The sequence below is a fragment of the Ptychodera flava genome, chromosome 15 (assembly GCF_041260155.1).
Source record: "Ptychodera flava strain L36383 chromosome 15, AS_Pfla_20210202, whole genome shotgun sequence".
In the NCBI taxonomy this organism is placed as follows: domain Eukaryota; kingdom Metazoa; phylum Hemichordata; class Enteropneusta; family Ptychoderidae; genus Ptychodera; species Ptychodera flava.
The window spans coordinates 617,930-641,082 of NC_091942.1; the positions used below are offsets into that span (position 1 = coordinate 617,930).

The 23,153-nt window shown below is 38.2% G+C and overlaps 2 protein-coding genes across 2 annotated transcripts; one reads left to right on the forward strand and one right to left on the reverse strand.

Annotated features, from left to right (window-relative positions):
- Positions 1 to 3,318: 3,318 nt before the first annotated feature.
- LOC139150808 (serine protease 23-like) lies at positions 3,319 to 5,011 on the reverse strand. The gene has a single exon (XM_070723204.1). The coding sequence runs from the start codon at positions 4,765 to 4,767 to the stop codon at positions 3,601 to 3,603; it is 1,167 nt and encodes a 388-aa protein (XP_070579305.1). The 5' UTR covers positions 4,768 to 5,011; the 3' UTR covers positions 3,319 to 3,600.
- A 5,855-nt stretch (positions 5,012 to 10,866) lies between these two features.
- Positions 10,867 to 19,978, forward strand: LOC139150879 (aquaporin-like). The gene is made up of 5 exons (XM_070723316.1): positions 10,867 to 11,224; positions 13,344 to 13,470; positions 18,200 to 18,408; positions 18,979 to 19,113; positions 19,674 to 19,978. Exons 1-5 carry the CDS (start codon positions 10,893 to 10,895, stop codon positions 19,741 to 19,743), a joined length of 873 nt encoding a protein of 290 aa, XP_070579417.1. The 5' UTR covers positions 10,867 to 10,892; the 3' UTR covers positions 19,744 to 19,978.
- Positions 19,979 to 23,153: the final 3,175 nt, after the last annotated feature.

A 23,153-nucleotide genomic window follows, 5' to 3' on the forward strand; every position in this document is an offset into this window, starting at 1 on the left:
TAAGGGCAAGCCGCTGCGTCGACTTCTCGCGCCTAAACGGGTTGGAGAATCCCCGGTACTTAACTTCGAGATTATTTGAATACCAAGATTGGAACTAATTTGGGATGTCTGTTTGATATGCAAATACAAACTAACAATCATTTCTTGTTTTATGATTAATTTGTAATATTGCAACATTAATCTACAGGGCACCTAACACTTTTTAGAAATTTGGAAAATATGAAGATCCAATCTGAGTTCAAATCGTGTTGAATTATAGAAAAAGTGTCGCCACAAAAAATAGGGCGCCCTCTGTAGATTAGGCTGGTGACCTGACTCAATCTGTGGCTATGACAATGTGATTAAAATCCGATCTAGTGATAGGTCGGTCTTTAACGCTATCTTATTACAGTCTTTTTTGCAGCCCTCCCCTCACTACGGGAGAACCAGAGAAAAAAACTTTAATACGATAGCGTAAAATACCGACCTATCACAACATCGGATTTTAACCAGATTGCAGCTATGAGTACGAGTGTGATCTCGGCTGAGTTGACAAGGACAGAGAAGACCCCTATTAAATCAGACCCTTGATACATGGCACGACCCAAATAAACTCCTCTCAAAACTTGAAGTTAATTTCCCGACACAAATGCCAGTCAAACCAACGCGGTATTACATTCTAATCTGGTGAATTTAAGACAAGTTCTCTTTTCCACGAAAACGATGGAAAATCCATTCAGCTGACCACACAACAATACTGATAAGTCGTCGGAAAATGTTAGAAATATTCTGTCGCTCTTAATTTGTTAAGTTGCACCTTGCGGACACACCATAGAAGAGACACGGGTTATTTGGAGGGGGACAAATATACATAATAACAAAGCAAATGTATTCATCAATTCCTCATTACATCTTCACCGGATTTCACAGGTAGGTTATCTCCCTCCGACAGTCTTTGAGGGAGGTCTAAACACCTTGACAATACACCCTACTTGCCTTTGTAAAGTCGTGCATCCATTACCATTAAAATACACCTCTCTACATACATCTATATACACATGTACATAGATACACACATACATGGATACATACATACATACATACATACATACATACATACATACATACATACATACATACATACACATTACTCGGGTCAATGTTGATGCTAAACAAGGGCGCGGGCGTTTGAATAATGGGCAAACTTTGGGTTTAGAATAAATTAAATGGCGTGTGGGGGTATCGAAATAGCAGCATAAATTATTGACGTGATAATTGGGGGAAAAGCCACTGTTGAGCATTCTGCAATAGATTTACCAAGGTTGTCTTTCGTCGTCTGTTTCACTTCCACTGCCCTAGCCGAGTACATATGACCTACTCCACCGTTTACAATGCTCGGTCCCGGACTTTAAATTTACGTCTGACAACTTTGAAACCTACCTTTACCTTCTAAGGTGCGCAAAATACGGTAAAGGCAACTTTTAAACGTAAGATACATGTATTGATATAAATCGAATTGCAAACTCCCTCGTCTGGTGGGTATACATTCTAATTGGGTAGAAATCGCTCATTGAAGCATTCGCCTTTTGGCTCAAGATTTTTACCGTGCATTGTACCCGAATCTCGTGTATATCTGCCTGCAGGGGTCGTTAATGCGTATTTTGACTACTTTCCCTGCAACAGTGTAAGTACCCGAATCTACATTCAAGGCACGCCTTGGCCGTTTTACGGGTCCTATTAGGGTCAAAGGTCGACAATCACTTCAGATAAACTGTTTACCTTATTGGTTAACGTGACAATAGCGACTTGCATCTCTTTGAAATGTCATATCCAGTCTCATAATAGGACTTGTCAATAGGAAACCTACTTTTTTAGAGACTAGACTAGACAGGAATAAAGTTACTGAATTGAGGGCAAGCGTCGGAAATTGGCGATATTTGTACATTAGGTGGACTTCTGATAAAATGAACGGAAGGCCACTGGACACGCGTGGGTCGTTATACAGTTCAATGCGAAGAATAGCCTCATTTTAAGGACTATGCATAGCGGTAAAGAGACACTGTAAGTGTTATCCGGTGTCCAGTATTGCTCGATCAAGTCATGGACTGTTTTAAAAAGCACTTTGGAATATCGATAACGACGTTGATGTAAAATGCGTCTGTGCGGTTACATAAAGCAGTAATGTAGGCTTAAAGGACGCTCTTTAAACTCGAAACTTCAGACTTGCCCGAGGTCTTTCTGACCCGTCGACTTCAAGCTGAATAAAAAATAACAGGGATCGTAACGAGTTAATTCAATGTCCTTCAAGCCAGAAGTCCAGAAGCTAAGCATATTGAAATTCTTGCCACAAGCAAGCATGCATGTCTCGAGGATTTCATGTAGAGGTCACCCTTAGCTGGTAGGTCGCCTAAAAGTTCTTCAATACGTGAGACAAAAAATTCACTCTCCACTTTTAATACCGGCATGTAAAGGCGCTAACAAAGAACAAAGCTTTCGAATTCCGAAAAAAAAATGCCTGACCAAAGCCTCCATAAAGATTGCGCAATTGTGACTTGCCAAAAGTCATCGATGGCGTCTAATTACCTCGATTGTTCTTCAGTTGACAGAGTCGTTTCAATAGCGGTGATTCTGTTAGCTAAACATGGTGACAGAATATTCTGTACGTGCAATTACTGGTGAAAGTGATCGGCTTAAACCTTGGCATGAATATAAATAGATTACATTTCTTTCTAACATCCAAGTTTGCTCCGATCGATTTACGAACAAGTCCATTTCAAATTGTCCTATGAGTATGTGAACTTGGCATTTTTGAAAGGAATCCACTGTACTGCCGAATCCCTTGGGGTTGAAAGGTCGGCTGAATGTTTGAAAGTGACATTCCTTGGTTTTGCTTTTACAATGACCATGCACAGTCTTTTGAGCGGGTCACTCTAGATCGAAAACGGTGAGGACATTTGGGCGCGGTTTCTAATCCAATGGTTTAATTCTTTCGTCGGACGACAGAAAAAGATTTGACATTGACACTCAAAAGTGTAAAATGTCTCGAATATATTAAAATGTTTGAAAATAGAGTTTGTCCAATTCAAGGCTTCTCCTCCCCTTCCAATTTAATGAAATTTCACTGATAAGGATATGACGATTTGCTTCCGACACTCGACTAAAACTTGAGCAGTGTGAGTGTCGGAGGAATGAGTGTGCGACTATCGAAAAGACGACGAATCTAATGATACAAGGATGATTTACGACACTGAATGGCTGATAAAGAGTGTGCAGTCCCTGTAAGACACGGTTCAGTACCATCCACTATTGAGCTGTCAGTAACCCTAAAACACATTCCTGCCCGTTTGAAAACAAAATGTGACCTTTTAATTTCGCAAACTGTTGTACAAGGTATCACGGTTTATTGCCGTTGCTGAAAGTAGACCACGTCACTGTTTAGTTTGTACATTTGTACATCGATTATAACCTCTAAATACACTTTCAAATTGTCAAAGAACAAACAACTTCGAAACTTGCTCAACACTTAATTTAAGTGTCATTCAAAAAGTTATCATAAACGAAAACGTCTGTACTACCACCACCACCATCATCATGTTAATGAAAACTTAATTTCCTAACCAATTAAATGTCACTGTATTGAATGTCACCGCAATGGATATTATCATTCTGAAGCCACAGACATATCTGTGCATATTTCAGAGGGGTGATTACAACGGCTACGTTGTAATCGGTGGCGTATCCATGCTTTCCCTCGTCGATCCATCTATGTCCGTTAAAGACTCCGATAACTTTTCTCGCCCATTGGTGCTCTTTGTTGTCCCACAGTCTGATGTAGACGCCGGCGCCGACGCTTGCTTCCTCGGCGTCGCAGTGATGGTACATCTCATCGTCGTTGTTGTCGAGGATCGGACAATATCGATACATCAGCTCCGAAGTCTCGGGGTTGTCATAAGAAGCAAAGTGAACACGTCGATCTGGGTGGAGAGAAGTAGAAGCCGCTACACCAAAATCCATGCTATCACCATCATAGTCTTCCTTTAATTTGAGAACGGCGTAATTATGTTCGATGTTCAATTTACTTGCTCCGTATTTCTTCCAACCCTGGGGAATAAAAACCTCTGATACCTTGATCCATTTGAATTCTTGGGCATCTTCAGCATCTTCGAATCGCAAATCCGACGCTACAACCTTGCGTATTCCGACGCGCAACTTCTTCACGGCCCTTACGTACGCCTTCCCATTATGGACACACTGCGCTGCGGTCAAGACGTGTCGCTTTCCGATGAGCGTCCCGCTGCATCCGGTGGAGAGCTTCACGACAACGCTAAACGGTGGTTCCCCTAGGTACTCGCTATCGGATACCTCAAATCTGGTGTCGTAGCCAAAAATCTGTCGCTTCTTTCTTGTTTTCCGGTCGCTGCGATTGCTACGTTCCATATCTCCGCCGCGCCGTTCAATTTTCTCGACGTCGACAACGGTCAACTCCACTTGCCCATTTGCGTGCATAGTTTCGAAGGAGTACAACTCGTACAGGCGGTTGCTGTCTACAATCTTGTTCATCTCGTCGGTCAAGCATTCGAGATCGCAGTTGCTCTCGGTGATTCGTGGTAAATCGTCCGACACATCCGCTAACCCAAGTTGGACGACTTCTCGAACCTTAAGCTTTGGTACGGCAATCTTGGTAGGCCAAGCATCCTCGTCGCTGACGGTCAACTCAGCACGGATTTCTTGCAGAACGATTGCTGCAAAAATCCCGAAGGCTAGCATAAATTTACCAGTGATAACCATCTCGAATCCTTTTGGACCCTACCTGTTGCTGTAGGACGTCAACACCGGAGCTCTTGGTTTCCCAACAGACTCTCCAGGAGTTGCTACCGTTTGTTAAAGAACCTGCCCTTCGGAATGAGCTGAGTGCCGCTTGGGAGAGCCCGTAACATTGAAACATAATATCAGCAGTACAAGACAATGAACGCCTTGTGACCAATGTGCATTCATGTGTGTACCGAATGTTAACTATCCACCATCAGACAAGCATTTCCGTTGGCCGCTCCTTGGGTTTCTATCGTCTTGCCGAACATTTTAAGACTGATACCGCCCTCATCGGTTGAGCTGGGCACAATTTCTATGTTCAGTTCAACCAAGTTATTTTCACCACAATGTGCATTTCAACCAACCATAAAGACATGTCAACATATCAAATAAAGATAACGACATGAAGAAATTCATTAGTTCGAAAGCGTTTCACATTATCGGGTTTGAAATTTTTGACATTTCGACAGAAAAGTGGTAATCATGTTTCGTTCTCTCTTTGATTTTTCAGGAAAATGAAAAATGCACAATATGATAGTCTGAGGAAAATTTTTGGAAAAAAAAAACATAGACTTGGAGCTACAGAAAGACATAGACTTGGAGCTACAGAAAGACCTATGCTCATCAGCTATACAATTTATGTCTAGAAGAAGTGAAGCGTTGGCAGACAATTTAATGATTAGTATTTAAAAACTGACATGGTTTTCAGTCTGGCACAGTCAGCATCCATTTTAAAGTGCGAGTAACAACACAGCCCCTAGTTATGAAACTTTTAATGCAGAAATCAACTGGCAATCGCAACACTTGATTCGACCGAAAGTTATTAACAGGTAAAAGTGACCGGAAAGTTTGAAGGAGAATGTCGGGTCAGTGCGAGACATTGTTTGAACTAAGTGTTTTTTACGTGACAGCCCCTACTGAAAAAACCCTGTCACACTCTACCATACACTCAACATCAAATATCGATTTCATCCTCAAACCAATGTACATAGCCTTACAGAAGAAGGATGCTTTCCAATTCACTACGGTATCAAACACTAAGGAAGGTCTACCTAGTAGTTTTGGACATAAATGGGAAATGGGAAAGGTTTCTACCACCGTGGAATGGGATATCTCCATGGACTGCAACGGTTGTCGACGTGTACATCAATGTGAATTAACAACAATCGCCTCTTGCTGTCATAGTTGAGATGTTATGTGCACTGTACTTTACTATACCAGCTGATATTGTAAATCACCATGGTAACTTGTATCAGGGAATAATATATTTTGAAGCATTCAATAAAGCCATAAACACATGCAATCTGATTAGAATCGGATGCAGAGTACGGCGACGTCTGTACCTGCGCGGTATTCTCTTGCTGTCGCCTCTCACTAATAGTTTTAATCACATTGAACTACCTGTTCATATTGGCAATATAAACACAATTATGATTTTATTGAAAACTTCTGGTGCCTTACGTATTCTCAACTTTCTATTTCAGTTATAGCCTGCCTATACTCACCGTGCTTCCTCCAAATTTGTGACATCATTTGTGTTTACTTAAATTATATTAATTAATGCTTCAAAAGTTTATGAAATCATTTACCTTAAAGCGCAGTGGTCGTCGCGCTGCGCATCCTCCTGAGGGGGTCCCCCTCTGTTGTAAACAAATCCAAGAACGCCGCACATGTTACGGGTTGATTGTAATGTTTGCGATATTGCCGCTTGTTAAAATGGCGGCTGATCTGTCACAAGTATACCAACTAACCAAATGTAACACGCAATAAAAGGTCAATTAATCTAAGTTAAATATCTGCTGAATATTGAACAATAATTGCACGCTGGATTGAGATCACATTTGCTCATGATTTTCTTGAATCAGTTGAATGGGGCTCGGCTACTGTTATCGCTCGAGCCATAGAGCTAGACGTACGCATGTACGCATGTATACGCCAACAGACTATCAACGACCGGGCTCTAGTTTTCGACATCGCTAGCAAGGACGAGAGCTTTCATTTCAAGAGGCCCGACAGGAGTACAAAGACAACAACCCAAACTACAGAAATCTACAGCTCGCAGAGCAATGCCCGCTGCAGCAAGAAGCATCTCTGCATCTGTTCCGTTCCGTGGTCTGTATGAACGTCCGTGTCAAACCGGGTATATGGCACGCTACACTCGGCTGTGGAGAATCCAACTCAACTACAAAGTTTACCCCGTTTTGGGATGCAAACGAGAATTCCGAGTACAGGCATCAAGTCAAGCGAAGGACCTTTCATAGGTCTTCTTGTTATGTGGGGGTTATCTCACTTGAAAGAGGATTCAGACCTACCCGGCAATCAGCAGGTACAACAACGAAGTTTGCCCATCACCGGTAGGCCTACACCAGCTAGCGGTTGGATCACTGCCATGACCGTGCACAGGACCGGGGCACAGGATCTCTCGATACGTCTATGCACGGTGTAGCCGTGCAATTTTCCTGCCAAATGCCGCGAAAACCCGCTCGTTTTGTCTATTGTTTCCTGTCATTTTACTATTTCTTACCACGTAATACTAGGAGCAGTAAGACATGGTGATCAACAGATGGTTGTGGGCCAAGTCGTCGCCGGCCGGTATACGTTGTGGGACCGGATTCTCTATATCCGTGTACGTCAACGCGGAGACCGTCTCCCAACATCTCCCGTGTCCTGCTCTGGCTTGCCGATCATGGTCTTGAGTGTAATTTTTGTGTTAGGCATTGTGCTTGTTGCTGGTCTACATATATAGGCAATGTTGATCATTTTAGTTATGTATTTTCACTGTACTGTACATAGCATTGTGTACAACCAACGTGATCGCGCGCGATCAAACCTTTTTGTTCACTGTGTCTGCGTGCAGTAAACTCAGCGACATACTGTGCTGAGTGTAGTGTCCCAATGCTCGTAGTTCTACACGAGTTTATAGATAGAAATACACCACTGAAGTTCGTTTCCGATCTTAATATTTTACTATTGCATGATGTTGAGTCTTACAAAGGCCTTTAACAAAGTGGGAGACTGCTCCATCTCACTCCTATTGAAGTTGAGAAGACTTATGTTTACAAAAATTTATGTTTATCAACAAAAAAATCACGCACGCGCAGCGCGACGACCACTGCGCTTTAACCTACATGTACCTGCATTTGCAGAGGAAAGTCAACAAATTGATTGCTATGTGCCGGTGCCTTAAGATGGCTATTTTTGCACCAATTCTTTTTCAGAGTTAATCTCAAGTTTCAAGTGTTAGAATCAAGATATTTAGTTCAAATTTCATGATAACTCCCTTACTTAATATTTTTTCCAAAGAATATTAAAATTGTATATTTGCAGCCATGGTTTTGAAAGATAACACCAGTAAATATTAAAATTTAATTTTTCATATTTTTTTTACATATTTGAATTTAATAATAATTGGATAGTATTAATATTACCAAATTAGTTATTTACTAAGCAAAAGGAAGTCTTCTCAAATTGGATAGCTGCAAAGAAGTTGGGCCATCTTATCATAGAGAAGAATGAGGTCTTTTTCAAAACTATCCGACCAGTTAAAAAGTGGGTCATGAGATAATTATTATATTCTCAGGGATCATCATCATGTTGTTTTATTGGATTGGGTTTATAATTAAGACACAGGAGAAGGGTTTATAATTAAGACACAAGGAGAAGGGTTTATAATTAAGACACAGGGAGAAGGGTTTATAATTAAGACACAAGGAGAAGGGTTTATAATTAAGACACAGGAGAAGGGTTTATAATTAAGACACAAGGAGAAGGGTTTATAATTAAGACACAAGGAGAAGGGTTTATAATTAAGACACAAGGAGAAGGGTTTATAATTAAGACACAAGGAGAAGGGTTTATAATTAAGACACAGGAGAAGGGTTTATAATTAAGACACAGGAGAAGGGTTTATAATTAAGACATAGGAGAAGGGTTTATAATTAAGACACAAGGAGAAGGGTTTATAATTAAGACACAAGGAGAAGGGTTTATAATTAAGACATAGGAGAAGGGTTTATAATTAAGACACAAGGAGAAGGGTTTATAATTAAGACACAGGAGAAGGGTTTATAATTAAGACACAAGGAGAAGGGTTTATAATTAAGACACAAGGAGAAGGGTTTATAATTAAGACACAAGGAGAAGGGTTTATAATTAAGACACAAGGAGAAGGGTTTATAATTAAGACATAGGAGAAGGGTTTATAATTAAGACATAGGAGAAGGGTTTATAATTAAGACATAGGAGAAGGGTTTATAATTAAGACATAGGAGAAGGGTTTATAATTAAGACACAAGGAGAAGGGTTTATAATTAAGACACAAGGAGAAGGGTTTATAATTAAGACATAAGGAGAAGGGTTTATAATTAAGACACAAGGAGAAGGGTTTATAATTAAGACACAAGGAGAAGGGTTTATAATTAAGACCAAGGAGAAGGGTTTATAATTAAGACACAGGAGAAGGGTTTATAATTAAGACATAGGAGAAGGGTTTATAATTAAGACACAGGAGAAGGTTTATAATTAAGACATAGGAGAAGGGTTTATAATTTAGACACAGGAGAAGGGTTTATAATTAAGACATAGGAGAAGGGTTTATAATTAAGACACAAGGAGAAGGGTTTATAATTAAGACACAAGGAGAAGGGTTTATAATTAAGACATAGGAGAAGGGTTTATAGTTAAGACATAGGAGAAGGGTTTATAATTAAGACATAGGAGAAGGGTTTATAATTAAGACATAGGAGAAGGGTTTATAATTAAGACACAAGGAGAAGGGTTATAATTAAGACACAAGGAGAAGGGTTTATAATTAAGACATAAGGAGAAGGGTTATAATTAAGACACAAGGAGAAGGGTTTATAATTAAGACACAAGGAGAAGGGTTTATAATTAAGACACAAGGAGAAGGGTTTATAATTAAGACACAGGAGAAGGGTTTATAATTAAGACATAGGAGAAGGGTTTATAATTAAGACACAGGAGAAGGGTTTATAATTAAGACATAGGAGAAGGGTTTATAATTTAGACACAGGAGAAGGGTTTATAATTAAGACATAGGAGAAGGGTTTATAATTAAGACACAAGGAGAAGGGTTTATAATTAAGACACAGGAGAAGGGTTTATAATTAAGACACAAGGAGAAGGGTTTATAATTAAGACACAAGGAGAAGGGTTTATAATTAAGACACAAGGAGAAGGGTTTATAATTAAGACACAAGGAGAAGGGTTTATAATTAAGACATAGGAGAAGGGTTTATAGTTAAGACATAGGAGAAGGGTTTATAATTAAGACATAGGAGAAGGGTTTATAATTAAGACATAGGAGAAGGGTTTATAATTAAGACACAAGGAGAAGGGTTTATAATTAAGACACAAGGAGAAGGGTTTATAATTAAGACATAGGAGAAGGGTTTATAATTAAGACACAAGGAGAAGGGTTTATAATTAAGACACAAGGAGAAGGGTTTATAATTAAGACACAAGGAGAAGGGTTTATAATTAAGACACAGGAGAAGGGTTTATAATTTAGACACAGGAGAAGGGTTTATAATTAAGACATAGGAGAAGGGTTTATAATTAAGACACAGGAGAAGGGTTTATAATTAAGACATAGGAGAAGGGTTTATAATTTAGACACAGGAGAAGGGTTTATAATTAAGACACAGGAGAAGGGTTTATAATTAAGACACAAGGAGAAGGGTTTATAATTTAGACACAAGGAGAAGGTTTATAATTTAGACACAAGGAGAAGGGTTTATAATTAAGACACAGGAGAAAGGTTTATAATTAGACACAGGAGAAGGGTTTATAATTAAGACACAGGAGAAGGGTTTATAATTAAGACACAAGGAGAAGGCACAAGAAGAATTTACTTGCCTAACGCCTGGTCATAATGACTGAACGCTCTTAACTGAAGAAATCAAAATAGTGTCAATTCTTTTCCCTATTTGTCGAAGATGGATCATATTTTTGTTCAGCAATGCGTTTGAGTCATAGTCATAGCCAGAATTCCTCCGGCTTTATACCAAGCTTGTTGAGAGTATTGTCAACTTGACGTTGAGTGAAACTCATACCTGTGTGAGAGTGGATTAACCCAGCTACTCATGGTAGTGTTTTACAAAACACGCAGGTATACCTGTACAGTGGCATTTATAGAGGCAAACAGCATGTCGAAAAGCGAACGTCAAATATTTGAGCTTGAGCATGACGAAACTCAGCGTAGTGAAACATCGACAGCGTTTGATGTCATGCAAAATTGGATTCGACCCATTTTTGCTGAATTCGTGGGTACAATGATTTTTGTCTTCGTAGGTTCGCTTAGCAGTGTTGTGGGATTCCTGGACGGAAAGATAGACCCTGCATTGCGGCTGAGCGTTTCTGCTCTGACCCAGGGATTTATTGTCGTCAGTGTCATAGCTGGACTTGGACAACCAAGGTAAGGTTACATTTTGTTAAAGAGCATATATACAAAGAAACACTAGGAACCAAAGACATATAGTTGAGTATTGTGTCTTAAATTTTATGACAAACATTGAATATTTACTCTGCATTAATCTCTGAAATAATTGATACAGTAACTTCATCAGCCTGAAATGCACTGATGTTACAAAACTATCATTTTCCTGGTTTTTCACCATTTTTACCTTCTTGTATCAACCTGTATTTCCAAAATACTGAGATCTAAATGCAGTTCACAAAATATCTTCAACCGACATGCGTTAAAGATGACGGTACCCTTCAGCAACTGAAATCGACAAAACATAATTCTTACGCAAATATCAGTCATCAAAGTCGGGCCAAGTGTTAAAAAAATCGCATGTAATCAGTATGTCATGAAAATAAATCAAGTCATCTTTGCTGGGTTATAAAAATCGTTGAGTATATTGGACTGTAAGCGCGCCCTCCATCGAGTGAACTTCAGTTGATCCATAATGTCATAAAGTGTTGTTAGTGATTCCGTACAGGAGCTCTGAGGTTGAACATTCGCCGTAATACGCTTTAGGGAGCGTTCAGTTTTTACGCTGGGGGGGGGGGCGGCAAAATCTTGTCGCCGGTGTTCAAAAAAATATAGACCCCCCTGCATTTTTCGTGAAAAAAAGATGACCCCCCTTTGTCAAACGAAAAAAATTGATACCCCCCCCCCCCCGCTTAAAGGCGCCCTTCTCAATCCCAGGTTCTCGCATTAGCAAATGTGTCAATAGCCCATTAACAGTTTGTCATTCTTTTGTTTTCCATTGAATCTTTCATCAAGTTACTAATATTTATATTAGATAAATCTGATAATTGAGTGGGGGCTTTAAAAATAACTAAAACCCATATGTCAAATTTACCCGCATGGTTTGGATTTGAACTCCGGTACGCAGCACACTTTATTCGTGTAGCAGAGATGCCAGTGCACAAACTTCTCAGCCACATCCATTGAAACGTCTGTTAATTAGGACGACTGTAAGGCAATTTTTAACTTCATTTCCATAGACAACTCATGTCCATGGACATTGTATAAAGTGAACTTTATTGGAGTGGTTCGCCAAAGGCAGCCCTCCGGTTAAGAGGGTCATGGGCCATTACGTAAAGTCAACTTTATTCTAGTGGGCCACCAAAGGTGGCCCGCCGGTAAAGAGGGTCGATCATGGCTATTGCATAAAGTAGACTTTACTGGACAGGCCGCTGAAGGCGCACGGCCATTAAGATTGCCGTGGGGTATTACATAAAGTAAATTTATTGGAGTGGACCGCCGCAGGCGGCCCGTCGGTAAAGAGGGTCGATCATGGCCATTGCATAAAGTAAACCTAATTTGGAGTGGGCCGCCAAAGGCGTCTGCCCGTTAAGAGGGTCATGGGTAATACATAATGTATATTTATTGTAGTGGGCCGCCGAAGGCGGCGCGCCGGTAAAGAGGGTCGATCATGGCAATGGCATAAAGTGAACTTTATTGTTGGTATTATGTTTTTGAAAATGTGGTGACCCCCCCCCCTTTCCTACCAGTGAAAAAGTGATGACCCCCCTTTGCGGATTCCAAAATTTGATGACCCCCCCCCCTGGATTTTGCCGCCCCCCCCCCCCCCCGGCCGTAAAAACTGAACGGTACCTTAATCACTTTATTGCACAACAACACACTTCGGTAAGTGCGGTATAGCAAGAACAAAACTAAACATTGCATAAAACATTGTTGTCTATGTCTTTACCTGCAATGTCTAATACGATATCTTGATGAAGAATTGAACATTTTTGACACGATTGCTTCACTATTTGATTTTGATTTTTCCTTGGAAGTCGCTACTCCATGCTCGCTCTTGTCGAGTTCATCTTTTAGCAAAACGCCGCATTACAATTTTATCGTAGATCGTTTATCGGTTACTGTATTCTCAGAAGTATAAATAAGCTGTGAATACGTTCGTCTTGATTCAATGCAATCATACACTCTTGCGGAGACTAGTCATTCAATGTCCTGAATTATTGAAACGATTTTTTCTCTCTCTTTTCTGCCGTCATTTCGAAAATTGTAAATACTTTACAATAATGTATAAACGCTCTTTTAATTTGATATCTTACAGTGGTGGTCATATTAACCCAGCAATCACCTTAGGCGTACTTTGCTCTGGTGGAATGGCAGTGTCTACGGCCATTTTCTATGTCATCTTTCAATTGGTTGGAGCGCTGTGTGGGGCCATACTCATCTGGGTAAATGACTCCTTTTACTGTTAAGAGATTACAGCGAATGTAAATTTGTAATTTTATTTTGAAAAAATTAAGTTCTCATTACAGAGATTCAAATCAAAGCCTGGCTATTAAACCCTGTAAAAATTTTGTTGAAAAGCCCGATTTAAATTTCAAAAACACCTATTAAGATCAAATTATATTACGGGTTTGAAATTATTTCTGTTTCGAATCGATTGGCATGGATATTTGTGAAATAAATGGTACCAGCAATTATTTGGCCTTCAAATTTACACAAATATGCTTTAATTTAAGGGTCTGGAAAATTTCACGAGGTAGAGGGACTCTGCTTTTCAGGAAATGGATGCTTAACACTTACTCGATCACGGTTTGCAAAAAAATAAAAAAAAAACGTTTACCACATGTTTGATTACTCTCTTTTTGGTCACAATTTAAAACAAGTAAACATTCCCAATCTGAAGTTATCATCAAAAGATACAACAATAGACAGAGACGAAAGGTTCATCTTTTTATGCATCTACAGTTGATGTCAATTGAAATGCCTATTGTTTGCTTTTTCAACTTAGCCTCTGTAGTTAGTCAAGTAGCAATGCTGTTGTCGACAATTCAATTATGTCTGCATTTTAGACATCAATCATGATATTGTTGACAATTCAAATTCACGACGTTATGACGATCCAATTCATGGATATTGCAAAAAAATAGTCCAAATAAAAACATTGTGAAGTTCCGATTACATGGTTTTCAAAAATATGGTAGGCGATTGTTTTTTATTTGACATTAATTATGAAGTCTGACTGTTGTTCAAAACGGAGTGATTTCTTTATAACACGTTTTATAACACGTTTATGCAGAAAAACACGTTTTTCAGATTAGATATGTTCTTATATCATATAACAAAACAAGTGTATGTGTGTGTGTATGTACGTGCTCTGAATGCCATCAAAAGTCAACTGACTCATCACAATTATTCTACAAAAAACCCTGAATTAATAATTTACCAAAGCCCTAGATTTAATTGATGAATTTATGATTTATTCGTGTTAATTTGATCACATTCAGGCAAATAAGAATGTTGAAAGATATAAAACCCTATCATAGCTTATGTCATGCTCTAACGTACGAATAACAAGTCACCACATAGTTGCTACCTATGGGGTGAAGACTCAGGTATACGGAGAGGGGTGTGATGGTAATTTAGCCTAGCCACTCTCAGAGTCGTACCTCAGGTCGAGACATTAGAGGAGGGGTACGACGGTAATAGCGCCTAGCCACTGTCAGAATCGTACCTCAGGTCGAGACATTAGGGGAGGGGTACCACGGTAATAGCGCCTAGCCACACTCAGAATCGTACCTCAGGTCGAGACATTAGGGGAGGGATACGACGGTAAGGGGTGGACCATTTGATATCCTGGGGGGGGGGCTTGGAAGATTGGTGGAGAGCCATTATTTTTTTTCCCACCTGCTTCACCATGAATTTTTTTTTTCTACAGGGCATATACTGGCAACTTTTTTTTCACTTTCCTTCTTCGAGATATTTTTTTGTTTTTTACCAAATTTCGGTGCAATGTTTGTTTGCTTGGTTTTTCACACTCTGTAACAAGATGCTGTTCTATCGCACACAGACTATATTCAAGAAACTAAATAAAGATATGTAAATACATGTACATTTTTTATTCACTTTACAAAAATATCAGTTTATAGATCTTATTTATACCATGGGTAACACACTGAAAATACAAATCAAACAACCTGATTACTGAGTTCTACATTAAGCATTAACAAACTTACAGTGAAAACTTTTCTGAGAACATCACTGTTGTCATCAGAAGAGATGATGGTATCCTACATATATTTGTAAAATCATGTACATTTATGGCATTTACTTGTGCTTGAAAAAAATATGTCATTGTCTGACAAGTGTCCTGGTTTGAGTGATATTAGCAAGTTGAACAGTCCACTTGACTGACTGAGTCCACTTGACCCAGTTCATTGCAGGCTGTGTCTCTTCTTGTGGTATTTTGACAAAATCCATACATTCAGATTTACACATTTCTGGAAAACACTGGTGAGCAATTTCAATTTCAGCATAGTTCCTCTAATCAGAAGGTCATGTATACTGTACAATTGTTCATATTCAGTGATTTAGAATATAAAGGAGATGACTGAGAGAAAAGCCGTCTGAAATAGTGCGAAAATCTTCCTCAACAATGAGACCACTTCAGACGAGTTCTTGTTTTCAGTTTTTCAGTTGCTGAAAGCTACAGTGATAGTAGCTGTAACTTTTGACAATTTTTCAGTGTTTTTGTTTGTGTATTTATTTCAGTTCCTCGTTTAATAAATTCTAAGTTATTGTTCCTCAAGCTTGAAATGGTTTATGCTTTATAAAACTCCAGAGCTACTGCTTGATTTTTATTGATGCTGCAGTGTGCATCGAACAATTGCCAAGATTTTTTTTCCGAGTCGCAATGGTCCATAATTGTTTTTCCATCAGCCACTTAAAGCCAGATTTATTTTTTCGAGCAACTCCACCTGGCATCTTTTTTCCCCCAAATCTCCAACCCCCCCCCCCCAGGATATCAAATGGTCCACCCCCCATAGCGCCTAGCCACTCTCAGAATCGTACCTTAGTCCAAGACCAATCAGTGGTAGGCTTTTCACAATTATGTGAACGTGTAATAGGAGAGATTTTATATCGACTGTAGATTCATAAATTGTGTGCCGATGATAATGTTAGAGAGGTCATTGACTTTGACGTCAATTCTGCATAAAGGTCAATAATCAGGTTCAGACTTGTTAATTATGTGCGATGGCTATATGTTATGTGAGAAATCTAGCAAGTACATACTGTTCTCGTGTTTATGGTGTTGGCCATTGATACATGTAGGTACCTTGGCACCAAATACGTCAGGGAGAGACTTTGCATTTCATTTGTATGTAAATAAAGATTGTACAGATTGAATTGTATATAGAAGGTGTTTTTACGAAAACCAGCTCAGACGAAGGGACAACATCTTGAGCGAAGGAACTATCTGGCAATATGTAGCATCCATTTGTAAGAAACAAACGGTGTTATCTTTGAAGACTTGGAGTCTCTCGCTGTTTCTGTATCCCGATATCCTCTCGCATGGCGATTCCCCGAGGAAGATAATTGTCAATGGTATAAATGATAATCAAATACCATGTTCGGATCTGAAGACCTAACAACTATCTAAATGTAACGAGTGCTGCAGTTGTATTTGGGAAAGGTAGTTTATATTTAAAGCTATGCACAAGAAGGCACATAATTGAAGGGCGTGCTTGATTGAAAGGGTAGCCAGACCTTAATTTAAAATTGATGAGAGTGATACACATGCCAAAATAGCTTTTGCATGGATATATATTTAGTTTAAAGAGGTGACCTCACACTAAAGAAAATGAATTTGAAATATTATACAATCAAATCCAGAGCCATCGGAGTTGTTGGCAAGTTTTGGGAGAGTAGCATAGCACAAAAATAAAATGATCATAGCGTTAAATGCAGAGAAAGTCGGCAATCACAGCAAGCTCTAACAGTCTGAATAAATTCCAAAGATTACATCCTTTGTGCTCGCGGTCTTTCTTAAGCCATAACAGCTATCCTCTTTTTAACTGTTATGTTGTTTGCGTCTATATTTTTGTTTAATTTATCATTTTGATGTACCCCAAGTCATACTATCTGAGTTTATAGTATTTGTGAGCAAGAGTTAAATACATTACGAATTTCTGATCGAAGAAGATTCAATCGATGTGTCGACTGCAAGATTACAAATATTGTGTGATAAAGGACACTCTGTGTTCATGTCAACCAAAATTATACCGGGCCAAGACCTTGTTTGTCTATAAATATTTATCAATAATGATTGTCATTGAACATTAGCTGTGGCTTTTGAGCATCTTTTCAGTATTCTTCTAGACGTCAGGTTAAGTGCAGTGCAGATGAGAGAGACAGCAATGATGGAAGATTAAATACAGTGTATATATGTCAATGAAAATGCAGAGCAGACAATGATGGCTTCAAGCTCCATTTGCATTAATACTTTGGATGTATTTCCCGTAAACTTATTATTTTGTAAATTAAAATTTCTGGTTCAGATCAAACAATTATAGTGACAAAATACTTCTAGTGGGATTAAAATTCGCTTTTCCACAGTAACATTGCAACTTCTTAGTAATACGCTGTGTATGTGATATTAACATTTGATATTTCAACATGCTTTTAGAAAATGTAGCTGTTATTTAGAACAAAGCGTGTTGAGGGACTGTGTCCTAGCTAAGTTAAACCCATTTTCCTGATGAAGGGAGAAGCAAAGAAAGTGCCTTGCTCAAGGACAACGACCAAGTCCCAAGTTGGTTAACTGGCCATCGTGACGCTCATGTAACTTTGAAACTATTTTACAACATATTTATGTATACCTGTTACATACTTATTTGAGAGGCATGATAGTAATAAGATATCCCCTCTGAGCTTCGTTAAAACATGAACCCTTGGCAGTTGTCAAATTTCAGATTTCACTTACCCGATTTTGCAGACCTTAGGGCGTAATAATTACAGAATGTTCCCAGACAGTTCGTGTATAGTGTACAAATTTGTATTTGGACAAATGTTGATAAAATGGAGAATAGCAAGACCAAATAGCGAAACTGAAACCAGCCACGGTGAAAATGGCAATGCTCGTAATCGCTTCAATTAACCATTGGAAATTTTTTTCAGGTATTGTTGACGTCAGGCCAATATGAATACATAAACGGTGGCGTCCTAACACCTGGTGTGGATGTTGGGCTTGAAAGCACAGTTGTTTGTGAGTGGATTCTCACGACGGTACTGGTGTCAACAGCTTTGCAAGTTTCAATGGAAAGAGGACCAAGCACTCTGGCACCGTTAGTTATTGGTCTTACAGTTGTTGCCTGTATTTTGGCCGGGTATGTTGGTTTCCATCTTGGTACAGTCCTCTGTGTGTGTGCACACGAGCCGCGCACGCCAATGTACATGCACATATGTTATCCCGACGTGAATGTAGAGTATTACAACGCCAGGTTGCAATATACAACATTACAAACAACTCCGCTACCCCCGAAACTTAAAAAAACAATGGACGAAACCAAATAACTTAATAAAAACAGCAGAATTAAACTTCGAGATACAATATTTTCATTCGAGGCAGGAACATATATTCATGGTGGTCAAAGTTCGAATTAGAGGTATTTGATATCATTCTAACATTCTGAGAATGGAGTATTTGATATCATTCTAACAGTCTAAGAATAGGTATTTGATGTCATTCTAACATTCTGCGAATGTGTGTGTTATGTTCACAGCTATCGCTCAAGACTATAATTCGTTTGTCAACAAAATATGGATGTGTTGTGTTGTGTTTGCTTGGCGAGTACTTTGTATTTCAACCACGAAAGTTATCTATATTGTCCTAAATTAAACACTTAAATAATTTTCGTGGAGATGAATTTCATATCTGTGTTTCTTTTTATTTTTAGTGGCGCTGTTTCCGGCGCTTGTATGAACCCAGCTAGAATTTTCGGTCCTGCTGTGGTGTCCGGCAAATGGACGTATCATTGGACTTACTGGCTCGGCCCAGTTGCTGGCGCTGTTACATCTGCCCTCATCTACAGGTGAGTCTATTTTCTTTTCTTTCGTTTTCAGATACAAAAATGACCTGCTAGCTGCTGACAGTTAACCTTTGATACAGCCACTTTTACACCACAAAAACTATCAGAGGTAAAACTGGTGTTCTGTTATTCATTTCATTAATGTTCAACAAGAAAAAAACTATCAATTTAATTGTCGAATGTAAAAGATTGAAAATAAGGAAAACATAAATGTGCAGATTACTTCCAACTTTCATCGCTATGTATTTTTCTAAGACATTTAAGGAATGGGACTCGTCGGAACTGCGCTCAAACGTCGTATTGGACCCATACGACCATCATAAACACTCTGTCCTGGATACGTTGGCGTTTAATGAAAGTTAAAACATGTTTTTAACAATGCACATCGTAAAATTTAAATATTTCAGCTACGTTGACGTGATGCATCTAGATATTGTACATATAATGCATCGTTTATCCGCACAGGCGCATTTCCGACGATCCCTCTCTCTAAAGTTGTGTATTAAGTCACGGATAAATGCTTGGCTTTGATCGCCTATAACACTACTGTATTTTTTTTTCAGATTAGTCCTTGCTTCTCCTGACAAGCGACTGATTTTGAAAAGTTCTCCCAACAAGCTAAATGATAATTAATTTCAAATATTGCAGTTAGGCAACTCTTGAGAAAAATCTCTCATTTCTCATTGAATTTTCAGCGTTGCTGTAAAGAAAGGGTCAGGAAAAAATGGAGAAGAATATACTTTTATTTATCTGAGCGGTTTCATTCGTTGTAATTTTACCTTTAGTTGCTTTCATCACCGAGTCCTGTTGATTTGTGTATTTATGTGATTTTGTGGATAATCTAGACAAATAAAGACAGTTCAAGGTGTTTTTCATTGTTCGTCTGTTAGTTGTTTCAACAGAAATGCAATATGAGAGTAAAATGGAAAAAAAACCGTGCATTTGCTTTGCAGGCCACTGGTGATGTGAGATTGTATGAAGTGGATACGATGATGACTTAATAATTTACATCCTAGGTAGACGTTGGTAACCCTTTAACTCTGCCTTTCAAAACCCCCATCAAACGTGTGCCATTGGGCCTATTTTGTTCAAAATTTAGAATGGGTGACGCTACCAATGAAATTTTCAAACTCTATATACAGCGTCAGTGTAATACAAGCCCGACTGATGCTGCTGATGCTTTTGCGTCATCTGTCGTTTTAAAGTCTGTTTAACATTTCTGATATTTGCATCATTACAAGTCAAGAGATATATACTGGATTGCTACCCCTTGCCCATTGGTAATGCTCTAACTTCTATCTTGAAAGGCCTTGGATCCAATGTTTAAAATGTCCCAAACAAACTCACCGGTTAAAAGTGAATCACTCACTCACTTCATTCACAACAAGGAAATTCAATCAATCATACATCTGCAAGTAAATAGTTGTGTTTTTATGGTTTCACGATAAAAGAAAAGATCCTGTGAGATGCACTGTGCATATCAGATTTACCAGAAGCTACCACTAGTAAAACTGACTGCCATTTCACCTTTCGGGCGATTAAATTTTAACTTATCGGAGATATCTGGATGTTTGGAAATTGTAGATCTGTTTTGCAAAGTGTTATCATCAATATAAATTGAAAATGATGAGAATCTGCAAATTTATGTAACAAACATGACAAGAACTTGATCCCTTGTTGTTTTCTCTGTAAAACTCAATTGGAACTAATTGTGGACAATTGGATAGTGTAGAATCGTTGGTTTAATCTGCAAATAACACGATTGGAACTAATTTTGGAGAATTGGATCATTTATTTGTTAAAATTTATCAGAGCTGTTAAGTGCCCTATAGCTGAAAGTTGCAATATTACAAAATACCCATAAAAATATCGTCAAGGACAGTGTGCTCACATTCGGTTTGAATTGGTAAATTCAAGAAATATTTAAACCAGAAAAACAAGAATGACAAAAGCAAATAAGGTCTCCAACTTAGGTACTGGAGGTCATCCTTAGGAACATGCATATCAACTTCTATAGCAATGGGACAAGCAGATCCTACATACATAAAGCAAATGTCAACAAAAAAATTAGCCAGAGAAAAGGTGGGATAGTTGGGAAAAAATAAAGAGTGGGAAAAATGTACAGGGGATCTGGTAAAAAGTAATGCTACCTCATCAATCTTCTAGCCCTTACCCCCTCCTGAATATCAAATGTTCCACCCCTTACATAAGACCAGCTGGCAGGAAATGTATTTACAACATTGGGGATGTTTTAATTAATGCTATGAGTGCTATCATTCGAATGTAAACAACACAAATCAGTTACAGATAGTGACATGCCTTCCACTGGGGGGGGGGGGGATTACGACATCTGGAATTATCCTGGATCCAAATTTCTCATCAGTTCTTATGTGTCTTACATGCCAAAGTTGCAAAAATTGGTTCGCAAATAAAAAAATTACCTCAACTTTGTTTTCTGGATCTAATTTTACTATAAATTGATATTAAATATGACAAAATTATGTTCACAGCCTTCGAAACTCTCTCACAACATGTCCTGTGTTGGTGTAGGTCATTTAAGGTAACAAACTGAGAAAATTACCTAAAATATAAAAATTTGGGGGTTTCCCAACACTTTGAGCAGAAAATTTATCTAGTAACATCCCTCGGGACTTTTGTACCAAATTACAAAGCGATCAGACAAGTAATTTTGAGAACAAGTTTTCTTGACTAAAAATGACAAAATTGTCTTAAAAATACAAATTTGTATATTTCAGGACAATTTCCACATATCTAACTATTGTCATCCCTGGACATCTGTACACCAAATATAAAAGCTGTCAGTCAAAGGGCTTTAAAAAGAAAGTATGACCAAAAATGACAAAAATTGCCCAAAAACAGTAATATTTCCAATTTTGTTGTAATTTCAACAATTACAAGGGTGACACCCTTGCAAACATCCAATCCAAATTTGAGAGCAATTGGGCTAGTAGTTTCAGAGAAGACGAAATTTTACTTAGAATGAGAAAAATAACCAATAAATTAGGCAAAAATACAAAATTCGAGATATCTTCACAATATTCATACAACTGATTTTGATCAACCTGAGAAACCTGTATACCAAATATCAAAGCTATCAGATCAGTAATTTTTGAATAAAAAAATTTTTGACCAAAAATTCGGAAAATTGCCCCAAAATTACAAATATGAAAATTTCAATTCATTTTGTATAAACTTGACTTAGGTCATCCTGAGGAACATGTATACCAACTGTCAAAGCAATCAGATGAGTGGTTTCAGAGAAAAACATTTTTTGATTAAAAACCGAAAAAAATTACCCCAAAAATAGAAACATACAAATATCATCCCAAATTTTAAAGACCTAATTTAGAATACCTAAAGGAACCTGCATACCGAGTTTCAACCAAATCTAACCAACGGTTACAGAGTTTTAGCAATTTGCAGTGTTTTTCCTTTTTTCCCCTCATTTGCATATTTTTGACACTTACAACTTCATTTGAACAAATTCACATCTCCATCCCTAGGTGCACCTGTACACCAAATACTAAGACAGTAGGTGCTACGGTTTAGGTGTTTTTGATGTGGACGGACATAAATACATACATACATACATACATACATACATACATACATACATACATAGACATGCAAATCGGATACAAATGAACTGTTTCAGCTTATACAATAACCTCACATTGGTATAGCAAATGTGAGCAAAAAGCAAGTGTATTGCCAAAAAAGAAAAGCAGATGAGTATACTTTTGCAGATTAAAACATCATTACTATACGATCCAATTATGCCAAATTAGTTCAAATCGTGTTAAATGTAAGCTAATCTGCTTTTCTTTTCTTCGCGATATACTTGTTTTTATGGGCAACATGTAATATTGCAACTTTCATCTATAGGGCACATAACACTTTTGACAAATTTGAACAATTAAAAGATGCAATTCTCCAAAATTAGTTCCAATCGTGTTGTAAGAATTCAGTAGGAGAAAGCTACATGCACTATAATATTTCCTTATACTTTTACAGAGTGACAT

What these genes read in the sequence shown, in the direction of transcription:
- LOC139150808 (XM_070723204.1), bottom strand. Translation starts at nt 4,767, where the DNA reads ATGGTTATCACTGGTAAATTTATGCTAGCCTTCGGGATTTTTGCAGCA.
- LOC139150879 (XM_070723316.1), top strand. Translation starts at nt 10,893, where the DNA reads ATGGTAGTGTTTTACAAAACACGCAGGTATACCTGTACAGTGGCATTT. An exon ending in GTGGGGCCATACTCATCTGG is followed by an intron (nt 13,471 to 18,199) that starts GTAAATGACTCC and finishes AATTTTTTTCAG; the next exon opens with GTATTGTTGACGTCAGGCCA. An exon ending in ACATCTGCCCTCATCTACAG is followed by an intron (nt 19,114 to 19,673) that starts GTGAGTCTATTT and finishes TTTTTTTTTCAG; the next exon opens with ATTAGTCCTTGCTTCTCCTG.